This window comes from Squalius cephalus (genome assembly GCF_949319135.1).
Source record: "Squalius cephalus genome assembly, chromosome: 4".
NCBI classification, from domain to species: domain Eukaryota; kingdom Metazoa; phylum Chordata; class Actinopteri; order Cypriniformes; family Leuciscidae; genus Squalius; species Squalius cephalus.
The window spans coordinates 49,268,609-49,289,577 of NC_137125.1; the positions used below are offsets into that span (position 1 = coordinate 49,268,609).

General features: G+C 36.0%; 2 protein-coding genes across 4 annotated transcripts; both read right to left on the reverse strand.

Moving 5' to 3' along the window:
* Positions 1-20: 20 nt before the first annotated feature.
* On the reverse strand, positions 21-3,275 carry ssbp1 (single-stranded DNA binding protein 1). Of its 2 annotated transcripts, none has more exons than XM_079868092.1 (7): positions 3,197-3,275; positions 2,713-2,787; positions 2,574-2,631; positions 1,564-1,704; positions 733-820; positions 565-653; positions 21-467 (listed from the first exon to the last, which is right to left on the reverse strand). In XM_079868092.1, the coding sequence occupies exons 2-7, from the start codon at positions 2,734-2,736 to the stop codon at positions 427-429; spliced, it is 441 nt and encodes a 146-aa protein (XP_079724218.1). In that variant the 5' UTR covers positions 2,737-2,787; positions 3,197-3,275; the 3' UTR covers positions 21-426. The 2 variants fall into 2 exon arrangements, with proteins under 2 accessions (XP_079724218.1, XP_079724219.1); XM_079868093.1 differs by having other exon boundaries at positions 3,073-3,202.
* A 767-nt stretch (positions 3,276-4,042) lies between these two features.
* On the reverse strand, positions 4,043-19,972 carry cUnh12orf56 (chromosome Un C12orf56 homolog). Of its 2 annotated transcripts, XM_079868089.1 has the most exons (13): positions 19,576-19,972; positions 17,878-18,064; positions 15,243-15,321; positions 8,632-8,971; positions 8,356-8,444; positions 7,647-7,791; positions 7,470-7,558; positions 7,117-7,206; positions 6,934-7,030; positions 6,680-6,754; positions 5,757-5,834; positions 5,437-5,615; positions 4,043-5,353 (listed from the first exon to the last, which is right to left on the reverse strand). In XM_079868089.1, the coding sequence occupies exons 1-13, from the start codon at positions 19,870-19,872 to the stop codon at positions 5,239-5,241; spliced, it is 1,860 nt and encodes a 619-aa protein (XP_079724215.1). In that variant the 5' UTR covers positions 19,873-19,972; the 3' UTR covers positions 4,043-5,238. The 2 variants fall into 2 exon arrangements, with proteins under 2 accessions (XP_079724215.1, XP_079724216.1); XM_079868090.1 differs by lacking the exon at positions 5,757-5,834.
* Positions 19,973-20,969: the final 997 nt, after the last annotated feature.

The window sequence follows — 20,969 nt, forward strand, 5'->3', positions numbered from 1 at the left end:
AGAGTATTCACAACAAATCCTTGACAAACTAGTACTACATTTATTCATGAACATTAGCACGACAGTACAGTGTAACAAATTGGAAGTGATTTTGTTAAACATAATTTCAGATATTACGCTTTTTAGCATATGGTATGTTTCAGAAGTCAAAAAGGAAAATTAAGCAATTTTATTTATTTTACAAAGAGTCAAATCCAGTTCATGTGACTGGAACGTGTGTTTGTGTGTTTACATGTCAAAGTGCATCCTGCTAGCGCCCTCTGTCGGGAATAAGACAGCATGACAATCATAACAACAACATTACTTCATTTGCCTATGTATGACTGTTAAGGGCAGGCACAAATATACTCAAAGTTGATGTAAGAGCAGAATAAAGCTATACAAAATATCTTCTTTTGGTTCCTAAAGTCTGGGAAGGCGTCTTCACTACTGTTCTCGCAGATTCTCACTTAAAAACACAATATTATCTGTGGAAAAACAACAGACGAATGATGCTTGGTTAATTTTTGAATCATTAAAGCAAAACACAAAAAAAGAGACTGTGGTAAAGCACCAAAGTCTGACCTGCGATAATAGTTGTTGCCTGTCGCCTGACGTTGTTTTTATCCATGTACTCTCCATAATCGAGCTTTCCTTCCACAAGAATCCGAGACCTGAAAATAAGTTTGACCACAGGTATAATAACAGTATGTTTATATTCATAAATGCCTCAAAAACAAATAGGAAACACACCCTTTCTTTACATACTGATACGCCACATCTCTCAGGCCTGGTTTGAATACTGAAACTCTGTGCCATGTTGTTTTCTGGGTGACATCTCCTGCAAAAAAGAAAAAAAATTTAATTAGAACAATAACCTTTCTTATTAGTTTATTAAAGTCACCATGAAATCAAAATGGACAATTCTCATTTTTTTATGGAATCTTTTAGTATTTATTATAAATGATTTATCAGTGCACATCATTATTATTAAAAAAAAAATCATATTCCCTTGTAATCTTTAGTCAAAATAACTTCCTGCGACATCTTTTCTCTGATGACATGTTTAGCGGCGTGAGGGCGGGGCCACCTGTCAGTCACATGACATCAGCCAATAGCAAATCACATCCATCCAATCATTCCCTATAAACAAACTCAAGCCCCGCCCTACATTTGTTCTTGTTCCAGAAGCAGTTTCTCTCTTATATACATCACAACAGGGAAGAAAAGACATTGCCAACTTCTGTTTCATGCTGACTTTATAATCATTGACTGGTGAGTGAGGAAAACATCTACATTTTGTTTAAACAGACCACATATTTGCACTATGAAGACAATTTTCTCACATAAAGCATATCTGAAAACTAGAGTTAATTTGTTATCAACATTAAAACATTATCTCTTCATCTAACAACAAAAAAACTATTATATCTTCTAATAGATTAAACATTTTCATTTGTCTCATACAGTTATATACAGAATACAAACTGCAGTAAATGTAAATCTGGTCCGCTCCATAGACTAAAATTAAAATAAAGAAAGAATCAACAGAAATAAAAACGAGTACACAGATTCATCTGTCACCTGTATTTGTGGGTTCTCCCTCCCCGGACCGCCACATCTCGTTGGTTGCCATGGAGAAGATGGTGACGGGGTTTCTGCCCTCCACCTGTCTCATGACGGGGTCTTGCCCCACCCGCCCAAGAAGCTGCACTTTGTTAATAGCTGGTAAAAGACAAAGCAAAGACGAAAGACATTGACTTTCAGCAAAGAGAACCAAAATACCGAAATCCGAGTCATGTCTCATGTAATCGCTCAGTGTTTCAAACGCGGGAAAGACGTCAATAAAACAGCTTGAGAACAATGTAATGTTAAATTTACCTCAGAAAAGCCATTCAATGACCATAAACTCACTAGTCAGCTAGAAAAATTAACTCTAGAGAGGAGCTTTTTGCTAAATATACTATGCACTATATTACATATTGATTATATATTTTACTGTTTTTTGCTTATTATTTACTTGTGTTTGAATAAATCTGTCAATTTTATGACAGCCACAATTGTTGCCAAAACACAAAATTGACAGCCAAAAAACAAAATGTTTATATTTGTGTGTAACTGGAGTGTTTATATACAAATCAGTTAATTTTAATCTTCAATATTATAGTAATGTAAGTTCTTTTGAAGTGGATCAAAAGAGTTTATAAAAGTTGTCCAAAGACAAGAACGTGTATTGTATTGTTCAAAATTCATGTATAAATTTGATGAAAGGTTGATACACTTCAAATGTTGACTACTGTGTGTGCATGCATGCATGTATGTATGTATGCATGTATGTATGTATATATATTATGATATGATAATATATATATATATATAGAGAGAGAGAGAGAATAGTGAAATTTGTGTCAATATCCAGACATAGTATATATATATATATATATATATATATATCAGTTATATTTATTATAGTTAGTTAAATCTTTTTTTATTTATGCACTATTTTTTTCTGAACCCATTTGTCCACCTTTGCAGCCCCCAATTTGAAACCCCCTACTGTAGTAGACTGTATACAATGATTGACAGATACTCACATCTCTCCAAGATCAGACTTGTATCTGTGGTCCTGTGTCGGACAAACTGTTTAAGTATCTGTCAGGAAAGAGTAAAAATAATCAGCCTATAGTAATCCTCATTAGCAAACATGAACCCATCTACATCTTGCTTCATTACCTGTGCAGAGGCATTTCTCAACATCTTCTCTACTTGGTGGATGGTGCTATGATGTTTGCTGATAGGTCATACACCCTGTGAAAGAAAAATGGCGTTATCAGAGTAATAAAGGAATAGTGCACGTGAAATAAACTACGTAAAAGTAATGTTGAAAATAGATAATTTGCCTTATTCGCATTCCAGCTATAAAAATAGCAAGGTCATGATGTAGTTCAAGGTAAAACATTCTTTACAATATCCGCAATAATATTTTTTTTTTCATTATTAATTGTATAGTTTAATTATTTAAGATTTGTTCTGTATTCTACTTTCAGCAAATCCAATCAAGAAACACATGTTAATCTCCCGCCATTCACTTACACCAACTAGTCACGATTAGAAGACACATGTAATGGTGATTGTACGCTTTATACCTACTATGTATAATCTATATCGTCTTCGCTATTTATATGAAAGACAAGTGTAAAGATAAACTTCGACTTACAAGTTCAAAAGATCTTGATAATGCTTCAATAACCCCACGCTGTTTCCGGTGCGTCTTGGAAAACATTCCCCAGTACAATAACCGAAAACCGCCCGTTCCCGTTCTGTCCTCTCATCATATTCATCTCTTATTTATTATATTTTTATGTTCCTTCAACTGCGATTTGTTTTATTAAAATTAATTAATTTAAACACCCCAGGAACAAATTTGTCCCAAATAATTATTTTCCTCAAAAGTTATTGCATAGTTGTTGTTTTATTTTAATTGTTTTAACTGAACAGTTTGGACCATCAAATTGGCAACAACAATGTATATTTGCATTAGAACAGTAATATCAGGTGCATAACAAAATAAATACATAAAAAATATATTTATATATATATATTTCTCTATTATGGCAAAACGTTTTATTTTTCATAAATTTTAGGGGCTTTTGTATAAGAGAGAAAGTCGTGAAATACACAAAACGGTAAATATCACTTAATATTATAATTGTGTCATTGCTGTCTAACTGAAATTGTCAATTTTTGCAAACATTTTATTAATTGTTTATCTGAAGAAGAAAAAAAATGTTTAATTGTATTTATCATACATACAATGCTAGCAATGAAATTACTCAGCCATTTATTTTCCAAAAAATAAAATAAAAGAATCCATTTAAAAATGTTAATGATGTTTAATTTAAAAATGACATTCATGTAATGCATTTATATACACTGTTTCAGTTTATTTATTTATTTACTGTTTAAGTCTGCAAGGCTAAAAGTGCTCATAGTTGCAGAAACACACATCTTCATTCAACAATTTGGGTTTATAAAAATGAGACAGAGAAACAAATGTTTATTTAAAATATTTGTTATTTTTAATTTGAGGCCTTGGGGTACATAGAGTTCCTGAAGATTAGTACAGTCTTATAGAGAGTGCATCCAAACAACAACAAAATAAATAAACAAGTGCATTCATACCAGAGGCTTTACTTACAGTAAATGTATGAAGAAGATTCACATTTAGGTGATAATACTGTGAACAGTCTCGTATATTATAGTGGTCTGCCAAACCTGAATTTGTTCATTAAAAAGTGCCATTAGACATCCATCTTTTTATATTTATATATAATAAATAGTTCCATATATTAAATGATCTGTGATGTTCATGTACTATGTGTTGACTTCCCATTAAATCTTTGATATTTTACACATATTACAGTGATTATAATCCTGAGTGTAGACAAAGGCGATATGCTAAACAGAGTGGAATCCTGCAGTCTCTGTTCAACACACAGTAAGACACAATACACGACTTGAATTCAATCTTAAAGTGCAGCATATTCATTCAAAGGCATATTCGCATATCAGAACACCTGTGCATCTGTTTTTATGGAAGCTTGTTTCCGCCATGAAATAAAAAAATAAAAAAGGTAATTGCAACTTTTTATCTCACAATTCTGATTTTTTTCTCTTAATTGCAAGTTTATATTTTACAATTCTGAGAAAAAAAAATTCAGAATTGCGAGTCATAAACTCAGAATACGAGAAATAAAGCCAGAATTGCGAGATATAAACTCTGAATTGTGAGAAATAAAGCCAGAATTGCGAGATATAAACTCGGAATTGCAAAATATAAAATGACAATTATGAGATAAAAACTCGGAATTGCGAGAAAAAAGTCAAAATTCTGAGATATAAACTCGAATTGTGAGATATAAACTCTGAATTGTGAGAAAAAAGTCAGAATTGCGAGAAATAAACAGAATTGCGAGATATCAACTCAGAATTGCAAGATATAAAGTCAGAATTGCAAGATATAAAGTCAGAATTGCGAGAAATAAACAGAATTGCGAGATATCAACTCAGAATTACGAGATATAAAGTCAGAATTGTGAGAAATAAACTCAGAATTATGAGATAAAACATTGCAATGACCTTATTTATTTTTTTATTCTGTGGCGGAAAAAAACTTCCATTGTTTTTACAATGCAGAAATAAGAAATTCAATCTGAGAGGGACAGAAAGATAGAGACAGACGCACACTGGCAGCAGAGCTCAGGGTTTCTGGAGAACCAGACTGAGGAGCTGGGAAAGAAGGCTCTGGGCGGGCTGACTGATGGGGTAGTGATGGGGCAGTTTGTCCTCCAGCCCTGACATCTTCACGTAGTACCTATAAAAAAAGAGGATTTTTAAAATATGACAGCCCTGTCTTAGCCTTGAAAAAAATTGGACTTGACGAAGCTCATGAAGAACCTGAACTCCTCCTTGAATCCTGTCCTGATGTATTTGCTCAAGCAGGTGCTGTGCTGCAGACAGGCTAACAGAACATGGAATCGCTGGTACAGAAGAACCGCCTGAGACGGGCTGACCGGAAACTGCGGGCCTGAGAGAACCAGAACCACCTGCTGGGCCTGATATCCAACAAACGGGAGCTGCGATAGAGAAAACCAAACAGGACGATCACATTATGAAGCTCTAGAGGGAGGTACGTTCAAACATTCGTTCTGATATAGGCATGCTAATCATGAGGATTTATGCAAATGTGCATGAAAATGAAATGGTTATATACTTACTAAAAATGGATGAGGTTTAAGCAATTGAAACACCCAGCCAATGGTAAGGAAATGTCCCAGTGAAGGTGTGCGACTAGCCTTTGAAACACAATTGAGACAAATAAAGCAGAGTGATATCGAGTCTAGGAAAAATGACATTCTCACCCTTATTCAAATATTACTAAAAATTATAATATTGTTGTGCAACAGTTGTGCTTGGAGTCATTTGTTTTAAATTATACCATGGTCTGGGTGAATACTCGATTCTGATTTGCTGCAGGGTGTCCATTAAAAAGTTATAGAGGACACCTAGTAAATAAACCGTCAGGCGTAACCAGGGAAACCAAGTTATTGTTTGTAAAAACTTTAGATTTCGATTGTAAAACTAATTAAAATATAAACTAATGTTTTAAAAATGTGTTATTTGGCAAGTGACCATGGTATAAGCGGGTTAATGCCCTTCGAGGTATCCATTTTCAGGTATTAATGGACTTCGGCGGAGGCAACCGGTTCACACCTCGCCATCGTCCATTAATACCTGACAATGGACACCTCGTCGGGCATTAACCCTTACTTGTGATGACATAATTTTTGGCCAGGCTGTCACACAAAGAATTTATGGAGAAAAAAAGAAAGAAAAAGAAAATGTATGGACACGAACAAGAGCGAACCAACAAAATATTAATAACTGATTATGTTGTAGTCAATGTATGCTTTGAGCGTTTTGTTTTTCTATGCATTTTTTTGTTTTTGCATATTAAAATAAAACCTGTAGTTTGGCCTTTTTTGTCAAATAATTTTGTCAGATAAATACCTGTTCTTCCCTCATATTTAATATATATATATATATATATATATATATTCTCCTCATATTTTGATGGTTTAATCAAACTAGTAGGGTAATTAAAAACAAGTATCCCCTCCAGTTTTGATATGCTACTCACCTCCTGACAGAGAACAACAACCTCAAACAGCAATGCAGATGCCGCGTCCAGATAGTCCGCCTGCAGATGCTGCATCTGCGACACACAAAGACATTTCATTATCATAAATTAAATTTACTTATCATAAATTAATTGATTATTATTCATTTATATAATCAAAACATTTTTTTTGTCTGTTCCTCACACTGGGTAGCCAGGATGAGTAAATAATGAGAAAATATAAATTTTTTTCCATTGTGGACTGTCTTTTATACCTTAGTAATTGAAGATTTGGAGTCCTTGGTAGCGTCTGGCAGCTGAAGATCCGGATCACACACTAGAGCTAGCAGCATGTCCGCTGTAAGAGCCCCTCTGCATCAAACAACAGCCAAGTCTCATTTAAATAAGATTTAATGAGCAGAGCAGACTGATATTATTGCCAAGGTAGAATCACTTACTGTTTGGCCATCAGCATGCTGAGTCTTGTCGGTTCAATCTCTGTCTCCCTGAACATCAGGCTTAATATCTGAACCACTAAAGTGCAAAGCCTGCAGAACATTGACACGTCATCTTTATCTTAATGTCCTCAAAAGCAGTTGCGACTTCATGCGTTACAGTAAAACCTACAGCACCGATCATGAAAACGTGCTTGGTTCTAGGGTGTACTGTAAGTTACAAAATGCCAACCTGAGGTCATTACAAAGTTGTTTAAATTATAAACATGGATAGTTTAGCTTGTTATGAGACTGACTGGCATGTGCATGTGTCACATGACCAGTTTTATGTCTAGTTTTCTTATTACGAGGCTTACAGAAGTCTGTCAGCTGTGTGAACTCCTCCATGGTTGCCCTGAGAGCTTTCAGACAGAGTTTTCACCAGGAAAGGATAAAGGTCAGGTGACTGAGAAGCAAATAAGAGAGGAATTTTCATTTTTGGATGAACCGTTCCTTAGTGCATGTAAACACTAATGCACAGAACAGAAATTTACCCTCCAGAAGAGTTTCTTGATGGTGGGGTTGCGGTATGTGGCCGTGTGCAGCTCCTGCAGGAGTAAATACTGACTCTCCAGACTGATGCTCTCCTGTAACAGCTCTCCACTCAACTGACCGAACAAGTGGCACGTCCGCTCCCAGCTGGAAACACATTAGCAGACGCTTTCTTAGCCTGTGCATTTTACACTGCCTGCATGCATAAATGTGACCCTGGAGCACAAAACCAGTCACAAGTCGCACGGGTGTATTTGTGGCATTAGCCAACAATACATTGTATGGGTCAAAATTATCACTTTTTCTTTTAAGCCAAAAATCATAAGGATATTAAGTAAAGATCATGTTCCATGAAGATATTTTGTAAATTTCCTACCATAAATATATAAAATATGTATTTTTGTGAGTGAATGCAGCACAATCGCGAACATAAATGGACAACTTTAAAGGCGATTTTCTCAATATTTCAATTTTTTTGCACCCTCACATTCCAGATTTTCAAATAGTTGTATCTCGGACAAATATTGTCCAATCCTAACAAACAAACATTGAACTACATCAATGGAAAGCTTATTCATTCAGCTTTCAGATGATGTATACATCTCAATTTCAAAAAATTTACCCATGTGACTGGTTTTGTGGTCCAGGGTCACAAATATGTACGATTCAGTCAGATAGATACAGCATATAGCAGATATATAGCAGATATACCTGATCTTGTGATATTTCTGCTTCTGAGGAGAAGAGGAGGATATGCCACATCTCCGCCTGTAAACTGGGTCCAGCATAAAAGTTGATCTCTACAAAAAACAAGAAAACATCAACATTAAAAATTATTTTAAGTGCATTACTTACAATGCCCAACAGATGTGATTATATTCTGTGGAAAATGGCCATGGTACAAGATTGACTTGCATGTTGACCATTAAACACAAAAACCCAGAAGCTATGACATAGAAATGGACTAACACACACACACACACTTACTATGATATAGCTGCTCCAGGAGCTCTGTAGGTGAGGGAATATTCGGGACGATGGAGATACAGCATAAAGGTGCAACTCTTCCTCTATCTCATCTTCCTCCTCCTCCTTCTGCTTCTCTGTTATTGTTCTCCTCATCACTCTTGTCAGGACTGAACCTCTGTGACGGAATGCTACAGGGTCTTGAGCAGAGGTCCTTCGCTGGTCATTAGTGATGCTGGGGAGAGGAGCTGCACTGGGAGAGGTATTAAACACACTCAGACCCATTACATTTGGGTTTGGACAGGAAGCTGAACGTCTTTTCGGAACGACGCTGCCCTCTTCTTCCTCCAGCGCACCATCACTGTAACAAACAGAGATCTTTTTTTTGTTACGGCTAGTACATTTTTTTAAGATGATTAAGATGTGAAAATTATTACTATTATTGTTTTTTTAGATGAAAAAGCTGGGAAGCAGTTTTATTTTAAAATATGAATATTATATTAATAATATTATAAATAATAATTAGTATTAAATAAATAATATTCATATTTTAAAAAACCTTATAGTAGGTTATAGTTGGCTAAAAGTAAAACTAGAACTATAAACATCAAATAAAACACATTTTTACTTTAAATAAAATAAACATTAACTGAAATAAAATAACATGTATAAAAAAAAGCTTAAACCTATTTATTTCAGATAGTCGCTAGGAAACGTTTCTCATTTTCATTTAGTTTAACTTGTACATGTACTAAAATAACTCAAAACTAAAACTGAAATAAAAATGTATACATATATATATTTATATACTGTACATACAGTCATGGTCAAAATTGATGGCACCCCTGATAAATATGATAAAAAATGGCTGTAAAAAATTAATCTGCATTGTTTATCCTTTTGATCTTTCCTTCAAAAAATTCACAAAAATCTAACCTTTCATTGAAGTAAAAGAACTGAAAGTGGGGGTAAATCACATTATAAAATAAATGTTTTTCCCCAAAACACGCTGGCCATAATTGTTGGCACCCTGTTATTAAATACTTTCTGCAACCTCCTTTTGCCAAGATAACAGCTCTGAGTCTTCTCCTATAATGCCTGATGAGTTTGGAGAACACCTGACAAGAGATCAGAGACCATTCCTCCATACAGAATCTCTCCAGATCCTTCAGATTCACAAGTTCATGTTGGTGCTTCTTCTCTTCAGTTCACCCCACTCATTTTCTATATGGTTCAGTTTAGGGGACTGGGACAGTCATGGCAGAAGCTTCATTTTGTGCTCAGTTGCCCATTTTTGTGTTGATTTTGATGTTTGTTTTGGACCGTTGTCCTGATGGAAGATCCAACCACGGCCCATTATAAGATTTCTAGCAGAGGCCATCAGGTTTTGATTTTTTATCTGTTGGTATTTGCTAGAATCCATAATACCATCTATCTGAACAAGATGTCCAGGACCTCCAGCAAATAAATAGGCCCACAACATATAAGATCCAGCAGTATATTTAACCGTAGGCATGGGGTACTCTTCATCCCTGTTTGCACCAAACACATCAGCTGGGTTTGCTGCCAAAAAGCCCTTTTTTTGTTTCATCTGACCACAGAATCCGGTCCCTTTTGAAGATATATGAATATGCTAGAGTTTACTTTTGGAGGAGTGAGGAGGATTTTTCTTGAAACCCTCCCAAACAACATGTGGGGATGTAGGGGTTGTTTGATAATTTTTTTTAGGCTTTCTGACCCCCAAGACTCAACTAATCTCTGCAATTCTCCATCTGTGATCCTTGAAGAGTCTTTGGCCACTCAAACTTTCCTCCTCACCGTCCATTAATACAATATAGACACACGTCCTTATCCTGGCAGATTCATAACATCTTTAGTTGGTTATAACTTCTTAATTATTGTCCTGATGGTCAAAATGGGGATTTTCAATTCTTTAGCTATTGTCTTACAGCCACTTTCTATTTTGTGACGCTCAACAATCTTTTGCTGCACATCAGAACTATATTCTTTGGTTTTACTCATTGTGATGGATGATTAAGGGAATTTGGCCTTTGTGTTTCCTCATATTTAAACTCCTGTGAAACAAGAAGTCATAGCTGGACAGTTTCATGTTCCTAGTCACCCTGGTGTGCTTAAAAAGGTAAATATTAATGGGAATATACTTCAGAGATATTTTTCTCATAAAAAATTCTAGGGGTGCCAACAATTATGGCCAGCGTGTTTTGGAGAAAAACATTTATTTCATAATGTGATTTACCCCCCAATTTCAATTCTTTTACTTCAATGAAAGGTTAGATTTTTGCGAATTTTTTGAAGGAAAGATCAAAAGGATAAACAATGCAGATTTATTTTTTACAGCCATTTTTTATCATATTTATCAGGGGTGCCATCAATTTTGACCATGACTGTATATAAATATATTGATAAGTATATATATATAAACTAATAAAAGTGACAAAAAATTCACAAAAAAAATGAACTAAAATGAAAAGAGAAAATATAAAAACTAATTCAAAACTATTAATAAAAACTAAATTGTATCTCTGTGATGCTAACATAACACTGATGGGAAGGCATTTCAGGTTGTCAGATGTCGGATGGTAAAACCAATAAAATTTTATGATGTTTAAAGTTTTAAAATAATATTTTAAATACATTTAGTTAAGATTAAGATGGCGTAACATGTTCAAACATGTTCATGGCCTAACGTTCAAAATTTGAACTAGACATTTTTTTAATCATCTTGCATTTGTCACACAGATTTGTCTAATAACAAAAAAGCTGATATAAGATGGATCTTTTTATAATCAAAACAGATCTCTTCAAAGAGGTCCTCTGAACTGTATAATTTATTAGGGCCTTTGATAAAGTATAAAAGCAAACTAGCTGCACTGACAGACCATATCCATGAGGAGGCGCTGGCGAGTGACATGTTCAGTGGCACAGTATTGGAGAACTTCAAGGTTTGGATGCCAGACAAGGTCCTTCACGCCCCATCATCATCCTCCCATTTCAATTTCCTCTAATAGGATGCAGGATAAAAAGAAAATATTTCCATACGCCTCAACATTCTCACAATTTCCTAAGTGGAAAATGCCCACAAACTTTTTTTAGGTGCACTGACCTACTTTTCGTTCACATGCCGATGTCTGAAAAACGCTCACAGACCATCTCTGTACAGCCGCAATACCACCGATTCAATAAACCCTTCAAATGATGCTTAAACTGTGGAAAAGCTGGCTTTAAAAAACATTTATAGCACTTCCCATGTGGTTACGCGTGTGTCTCTTCAGACAATGGCAAGCGCTCACAAATTTGTGCTGAACGTGAGCTAATGGTCTCCCTTGGGTGGGATTCAACTCTGAGAGTCACATTACAGTGCAACTGAGAGAAATCACACATTCACACTGTTCTCAGAACAGTCTCAGAGAGGTTTGATGAACACAAGCACAGTAGCAGCGAGGGCTGGCTACTCCCAGTCTTTGTCAGAACGTCGTTAAGAACGTTAAGCTGACATGTTTTGCTGAGACAAACAAGGTCTTTTAATTGGATATTTATTGCCTCCTCATGGCAACAGTGTGAATGACGCCAGTGGCCTCCCCCTCTGCGTCTCCTGCTCAATGCTGTAAAGTCATGGACGTCAACAGGGTAAAACACATGAATACACATCATCACTGCAACTGATGTCAGTTTTGGAAACCACATTAAACTGGTTTTCAAATTGTAGGAGCTTTCGTTGTGAACATCAGTGTTGTTATCGTCAACTAAAACTAAACCTATTAAAAAGCATTTTTGTTATTTGAGAAGGCTGAAATAAAATAATATATTTAATGAAAAACTTAAACTAAACAGAAATTGAAAAAACATTGCCTTTGCAACTAACTGAAATAACTTTGAGCACTAAAAATACTAACTGAAAACTAAAACTGATATACAGTAGAAAAATCCCCAAAATAAGAAAATGACAAAAGACCATAACAAAATTACAAAAAAAAAAAGCTAATTCAAAGTATTAATTAAAACTATAATACTATATAAATACTACTAAAATAACACTTTTGAATATATTCAAACATTTTCACTTCATGAAACAGCAAACACAGAGCCTAATAGGCTGCTATTGGTTTCTAATTTCCTTTTTCTGCGTTCATTAAACATGCATATGTAATGCAACCTCTCTTCTTGCCCCATTTCCTCTTCAGAGGCTCACGTTGCAACAGGGAACAACATGCTCTGCAAATTGCAACAGAAAAGTTACCTTTAAAGCTACGGAAAAATAGTTCCAGAAGTTACAGTATGTTTTCATAGTACGTCTTGAAGTTCCCCTGTTATGCTATTTTAAAGGTTCCTAATTTTGTTTTGGAGTCTCCTACCATTAGTTTACATGCATCAAAGGTCAAAAACACTTACATTTTCTCATAATATACATTGCAGCATTAGCTCTTTTCTCACAGTGTCTGAAATGATTCAATAAAGGATTCGGCCTTTCTAAACCTCTCCTAAAGCCTACTCTGCTCTGATTGGTCAGACGGCCCAATCTGTTGTGTTTGGTCTACTCTGCTCTGATTGGTCAGACGGCCCAATCTGGGCTGCGTTCAGCCCCGACAAACCGTTGCACAACGTTTTTTTAAACAGAAACGGTGATGCGTTGAACACACTGTTCTGATGACGCAAGAGTTGCAACTATGGCAGCTGAGAAGGCCATTCTTTGTGTTCTTTGTGAAGAATTTTCTGAGCCTGATGAAGTCGGTATAAATATGTGTTTAATACTACAAAATATGCCCGATGTTACAGTTACTGCACTTGCCGCCCAGAACAAAAGAGAACATCCCAATCGAGTGAAGGGATTGCTGAAACTGAAATGGAAGCACACATCTTACCTAATTCAGACTAAAACACATCTATTTAGCCTCACATACTGACTTTATTTGTAGTTCATACTGTTTTAATACCCTGTATTTTCTTTCTCATTTTTAGGAAAATCGCTTAATTACCATTGTTTATTTCTATACCAAATGTCATACACTTGCAATGAAGCTAAAAATATAAACAACTACATCATTATGTTGATATCCTATATTTTTACAATAAAACTTACGACAAACATGTCTTCTAATATCCTCAGTTGCTGCATCGAACACATTTGTAAATTACTTTCCTTGAACCCATTGTGCAAGTTCACTTTAATACCGCGTGCTTTATATACATGTTGCTGCTGATTGGACTGCAGTTCTGACACACCCACCAAACAAGAGAAAACGTATCTCAAACACCGGTGCACGCCGTTTCCAGGAAACATGATGTTCAACCCGGAAACCGTTGCGCACCGTTTTGAACTTGAACGTGCCCCAGTCTGTTGTGATTGGTCTACTCTGCTGTGATTGGTCAGACGGCCCAGTCTGTTGTGATTGGTCTACTCTGCTGTGATTGGTCAGACGGCCCAGTCTGTTGTGATTGGTCTACTCTGCTGTGATTGGTCAGATGGCCCAGTCTGTTGTGATTGGTCTACTCTGCTCTGATTGGTCAGACGGCCCAGTCTGTTGTGATTGGTCTACTCTGCTGTGATTGGTCAGACGGCCCAGTCTGTTGTGATTGGTCTACTCTGCTGTGATTGGTCAGACGGCCCAGTCTGTTGTGATTGGTCTACTCTGCTCTGATTGGTCAGACGGCCCAGTCTGTTGTGATTGGTCTACTCTGCTGTGATTGGTCAGATGGCCCAGTCATTTGTAATTGGTCTACCACTTACAGCACGTGTCGGAAATGAAACGGGCATTACCATATCTGAATTTCAGCTCAACACCTTATTCACAGTTAATAAGAACAGTAACGATGGCGGTTTTCGCTTTTACCGTATCAATTTGCGCCTGATTCCTCATTCTTTGGAAGTGCAGTAAAGTGGATTTTCTTGAACAAAACAGAAAACAGCATCTTCTCGACATGTCAATAACACAAACCAAACTCTTCCGGGCCTCAGCTACAACTACCGTTTGAGAGCCGGTCAAACTAGACGTTGTTTGCCAGCAGCCAATCAAGACCATAGACTGGCATTATGCAAATGTGTGACAAACCTAGGTAGGTTCAAGCAGGAAGTATGCAAAAAAAGCATAATGGGCATAAAGCATCAGCTTATTATTCATTAATTTTCTGCTTTTTGATCCATTAAATTGCTCCAGTTAATGCTTTTTGTTGCATGTCACTGGATAAAACTCCAAGACATTTTTCCTTACATTAAACCATTCAGCTTTATGACCCTATGAAGCTTTAAATCAGTATACTATGTATTGCTTATACAGCGTCATTGATAGTTTAGCACAGACAAAAACTTAATCAATCTAGGTTCTAAGCAACAAAGCACAACACAGACGGTTCTTGTACGCCCCCTGAGATATAAAATGTGAATATCTCCACATTTATTATCACACCGGTTTGTTTAATAAGATCGCTGTGGCTCGAGTTGCTAAGCAAATTCCTCTTCAAAACGGAGTCTGTTCGTCCTGTGCATTGTAGAGTCGGAGCCAGTAAAAAGCTGTGTGGTGGAGATAAAGCACTTTGAATGGGTCATTGTGACGCTCACAAATACACAGCAGTTGTGTTGGTTGAAAGTGAGGCCGTTAACACTAAGAGGACTTTACCTCATTGATGTGGGAGAGATTCTCCAGCTGGAGGACTCAGACGGAGCCGATCGTGTCGACAGGAGAACATGACTCATTCCTGCAGGATCACAGGAAAACACTTATTTGGTTTCATTTTGACATTTAGCGAGTTGAAGTTTATCTGAGATGACAAACTGAATTCTTAATGAAATTATCTACTTAAAAAGATTCATTACGGTGCATAATTTTAAAACAACAAACAACGTCACATTAATTTTTTTTGTATGGATCTATAGATTTTTTTCCTAACTGCAATTCATACAGCAATTACTTTAAAATGCAGTAGTGGCCACCCACATGGAAATAACCTATATAAACATATATGTTTTAATATAGGTTTTGATATAGGTTTTTAATATATGTGACATATATAAAATTGGCCGTTTTCCTATATTATATGTACATATATGCACATATATGTACATATATGTGTACATATATATTTGTGCATACATGTACCTATATAGGTACATATATGCACGTATATATGTGTGCATATATGCACGTATATATGCACCTGTATGTTCACCTATATATGCACCTATATGTTAACCTATATGTTTACCTATATATTAGTAAAATTATTAAAATCCATAAAAGCCCAAAATGTAGAAATTTACATTATGTATTTACTTAAGAACAATCAAATAGTACAAGAACAAAAATAAGACAAAAAACTGAACAGAAAAAAAATATATATTTTTGATCTTCTCAGCTCTGTGAGCTTCGAATTGATAGATGTGCCTATCTGAGCTAGGCATCATGTATGACAGTTGCCAAAGTGAGATATGAGCTACAAAATGACCAGATCCTGCCATGAGCTATATAGGAGACATATCTTGTATGTACATATAGGGCTTATATGTGGATATAAAGAAGCAATACAGGAGACCTATATGGCCTGTATATGCACATATATGCACCTCAATTTTGCCTATATGTGGCATATATACGCATATATGCAGCATATATATTATCATATATGTGCATATATGCTGTATATAGGTTTCATATATGCGCATATATCCTCATATAGGTTCTTTCCATGTGGGCAAGTGTTATCCTGAGGGGATAATTGTTTTTAATGACCGTACAAGTTTGATTAAGCCATCAAAACATGAAAAAAATATTTTATATTTTGTAAATATTGTAAATTGAGGGAAGAACAAAATGCTAAACTTGGTATAAATACCCTATTATGCTATTTTAAAGGTTCCTAATTTTGTTTTGGAGTCTCCTACAATACGTTTACATGCATGCAAGGTAAAAAAAAACAAAAACACTTTCATTTTCTCATACATTGCAGCATCTCCTCATTTCTAATAGCGTATGAAAATGATTCGGTCAGATGAACCAGTCTGTTGTGATTGGTCGGCCGCTTACAACTTGTGTCGGAAACAAAACGCTTATTACCATATCTGAATTTCAGCTTGATACACAATGATGCCAACAGTAACAATGGCATCGGTTTTACCATATCAATTTGAGCGCAAGTCCTCATCCATTTGAAGTGCATGCAAAGTGGACTTGCTTTGGCAGGACACAAAAAAGCATTTTCTCGACATGTCAAAAACACAAACCAAACTCTTTCAGTCTCAGCTACAACTAGAGTGTTTAAGAGCCGGTCAAACTAGACACCGTTCACGGGCAACCAATGAAGACCATAGACTGGAATTATGCAAATTTGTTCAGGTATGTAACAGGAAGTAAGACTGGAATTACTGATGACTCATTTCAGGCAGTTCAGAATCATTTTTTTTCTTTTAGGAGACTTTGACATGCACTTTGATCTTTAAACTTTGCAGAGATTTTACATTGGCAAACAACTATATTACACACTGCATGAAAGGTAATATTTGGTAATAATCGGCACTTTAAGGTATTTATCTGACAAAATTATTTGGCAACAAAGTGAAACAAACTGAAAGTCAAATGTCATCACTCAAAAAAAAGTGTTTTTTTCATAAAAATGTGTTTAACTTAAAATAGACTTTTTATTTGACAGTTTTAAAGACGAATCTGCTTGAAGTGTGACTTTGTCTGTGAGGTTTAGAATATGTACGGTATGCTTAATTTTGTTGCTTTTTTTACAAATAAGAAAACCCAGTAAACCAATAATCATTAAAAAAAATGTATTGACCTGTTAAAATAATAGAACAAATTTCACAATGAGTGACTCCTCTTCATTCACAGATTAACTCAAATGATGTAAACTGCTGAGTGTCCTTGTCCACAGTGCTGTTTCTCTCAGATAACCTCATTCAGCTGTTTATCCTGAACTGGTTAAGCTACTGCCTATGTCCAGGCAGAGTAAATCTCAATGCCTGGACACAAGATGGACACAAAACTCACAGCTGACGCATACACAAGTCAATGTGGGTTACACGTGTGTCAGTACGGCTGCTTCATCAGGACAGGTGAAAGAGCTCATGGATTAACACACATACCTGCGCAGGTCAGGGACCTGACTAATGCGATTACAGGTTTATTAAACTGTCAAGGAGAAAATGGGCTGAATCCTGGGCTTCTAATAATAACTATGCACTCATGTTTGCGAACAGTTAATGAATTCCTGATTAATTATTAATTTTTTATTTAATTCAATTGTTTTTACCCTCCAGGGAATGCCGGGCACTCGAGTTGCGTCCTTGCGATGGAGATGGTGGGCATTCTGGCTTATTCTTGCTGGATCCTTTGGGTCTTTTGCTCTTTTTCCCAGTATTCTTTGCAGTATGAACAACACGAATATGCAGTGAACGCTCACGCTCCTCTCCACTGAGGAAATCAGGCAAATCGTTGATCTGTGAGGAAAGATAGAGATGTGTGTTGACATTGCGCTAACACAGATTAATTACATTAAGGTCCATTCACACCAAGAACGATAACTATATTAGCGATATTGTTCTGTTTATTAAGCAATTTTGTCGTCTGCCGCTTTAAATGCTCCAGCTCTTTAAAATCAGGTGGATTCTGATTGGCTGTCATTGTTTTTATCACTCATCAGCTGAAAAAAATCTGAAAGTGATTCCAACCATATAGTTCATGTGCCGTTATCGTTATAGTTGTGTTGTGAACTCTGTGATTCTTATATGTTTAGATTTTAAAACTAGGCTATATCTTTATCATTATCGTTATAGTCATCGTCCTTGCTGTGCACAGGCCCTTAGTGTGTAAGCCGCTTGAAGTGGGAATGAATGATTTTTTTAATTAGCCTACGACTAATCATCAATAATCAATTAGCAATCATTAATATGTATATTTTTATACAAATCTGTGCATTTATTGCATTCCCAGCCAGCAGCAAACTGGGGATAATTCTGTTATTCCTAAGAGGTCAATTGCCTTTCCATGTTAATTCTGCCATTGTGACATTTCCAAGCTTCATCCGTCTGTCTTTTACAGTCTCCCAGTGCTGAAACGTTCCATGACTAATGCTTTGAGCTGTGTAAGTGCATTACCTTACCAAACAAACCTTCTTTAAGCAGTTTAACATGACAGGATAAGTAAACGTCCTCACTATTATTAGCGTTGTCTTGTCATCGCTGCTTGGTAGACAGTCGTGCTTTATCTGTCATTTAGAACACATTGACTCAACGGTGAATGATGTATGATTTAAAACTGATCAATAAATAAGTTATTAAGTTATATTAATGGCAAAGTGATGTAATTTAAGTTGAATAAATATACAAAAAATAAGCCCACTTCCATGTAAAATGTTTCAAACAGGGTTCCCACATTTCTAGGCTGATTCATTTCCATGATTTTCCAATATTTTCCAGTCATTTGTAATGACTGGATAAGGAGATCGCTCCCACAAAGTGTAATTTCTAGCTTGGTGCTAGAAATGTTGCATAACTACACAAATGTATATTTCCATCCATGACCTTTTAAGATTTTATTCATTTTAATGAGTTCTCCAGGACTGGTAATCACACTGTTGAAATGTACCTGATATTTCCAGGCTTGTCAGAACTGTGTGAACCCTGTTCTGAAGAGTAACCAAGTTAAATTATGATAATGAATTTTGCAATGAAGATTTTTTGAATTTGTGCAGAATATCCTTTGAATATTTACCTACGCAACTTTTCTCTAATTGTGCAAATACACGAAGCAAGGTGGTTATATAGTGTCTATATTGCTTTCTTTTATAGTTAATATACTGTATTCTATTGTACTGTTAATGCACTACACTGTTATACTCTATTATGCTCTTGTGTTGTTTGAGTAAATGCATTAATAAATCTATATGCAATATCAATATTTGAAATAACAACATTAATACGTCTATATATCCAGTATATCTTGCTCTCACCAGCTCGATGCTCGTGACGTGTCTGAAGCTGAGCGCCTCTCGCAGCGCGCGCGGAGGATACTCGCTCAGATACACGCGCTCATCGGTCAAGATCACATGCATGAAAACCTTCTTCACCGACCCCGAGACCACCACACACGGCTCGTAGAACCGGATCCGCTCGTACACATCCCGGTTGGTGTTTCTCTTGAGGAAAGAGTCCAGTTTGCTGTTGTTCTGGCAGAGCAGCCCGTCCGCGCTGGTTCTGGCCATGGGAATGTCACCTTTAACACCACGCTCCCTCACTCCACGTCCCATATCCCGCGCATGCTGTCATATTAAATGAATTGCAGAAGTTATTAATACACCCATCCATCCATTCCCTGCCGTGTTGTCTGTAAGGTGTATTCTCGCTCTCTATGCCTTTGGAGCGGAGCAGCGCACTCATTGCGCATGCGCAGATGCCCTTATAAATAGTGCGGCATGGTTTGGCTCATTGTTATTATGAGGAATATATACTGCATACAAAAATAGCAAAAGATAAAATAAAAAAAAGGACAATTAAATGAATATAAAAAGTTATATTTGATTACATTGATAGAATGTATTTTAGCAAACTGCTAAACTAAACTTCTGCTTTTGTGTTCCAGGAGGGAAAAGGGGTTTGGAAAGACTTGTCGGTGAGTAAATAAGAATATTATTTTTTGACTGAACTATTTCGTTTATACCATATATTTTATAATAATGTTACTAGTTTGCAGGCTGGAATGATTGTGGAACAATTGCGCCACCTTGTGGACATAGAGGCATGTCAGTTTTGAGCAAATGTTTCTATTTCTTATTGATGTGGAGCATATATGAACCTGGGAGCTATTAATTGATCTGTTATGCCACACATTACAGCATTCTCATGAGTCGTCAATAGTGTTATAAGTGTTAATGTGCAAAAAAGACATTAGCTATAATTACGTGATGCAACTAACCCTAAAACAAACCCTAATCCTACCCTAACCATATAGTCAGTATATGTAGTTTATTATTATTACTCAGTCATACTTAAATGTATAATTATACTGTCACAGGGAAACATTAAAATAAAGTGTGACCGAATTTATGTCTTTTTTTTTCACTGAAAATTCACATTTATGTTTATTCTTAGGATCTAACTTTCTGGGTCCAGTCAAACTGGCCTACTCGTGCCGAAGCTTTCCAATTAGCCGACTATTTAGCCGAATTATTTAGCTCATCTTTTCCAGCTTTGGCATGTCCTCCTGTCTATTGCAGGTTAGGTTATATAGGAAGCAACACTGAAAGAAAAGATGATGAGTAACAGTAAATTCAGCAGTGACTGAATGTTCGGGCTTTTCCATGGATCTTGTTGCACTGAAAAGTAGATTTCTTTTTATTATTTAAAG

Bases quoted from the DNA above. Each gene is read 5' to 3' on its own strand.
- cUnh12orf56 (XM_079868089.1), bottom strand. From the start codon at position 19,872: ATGGGACGTGGAGTGAGGGAGCGTGGTGTTAAAGGTGACATTCCCATG. The intron at 7,559-7,646 runs GTAAATTTCTGT...TTTGCTTCTCAG, and splicing joins TCAAGAAACTCTTCTGGAGG to TCACCTGACCTTTATCCTTT. The intron at 6,755-6,933 runs GTATAAAAGACA...TGTGTGTCGCAG, and splicing joins CCAAATCTTCAATTACTAAG to ATGCAGCATCTGCAGGCGGA.
- ssbp1 (XM_079868092.1), bottom strand. From the start codon at position 2,736: ATGTTGAGAAATGCCTCTGCACAG. The intron at 1,705-2,573 runs GTGAGTATCTGT...GTCTTTTACCAG, and splicing joins AAGTCTGATCTTGGAGAGAT to CTATTAACAAAGTGCAGCTT. The intron at 821-1,563 runs GTGACAGATGAA...TCTTTTTTGCAG, and splicing joins GGGAGAACCCACAAATACAG to GAGATGTCACCCAGAAAACA.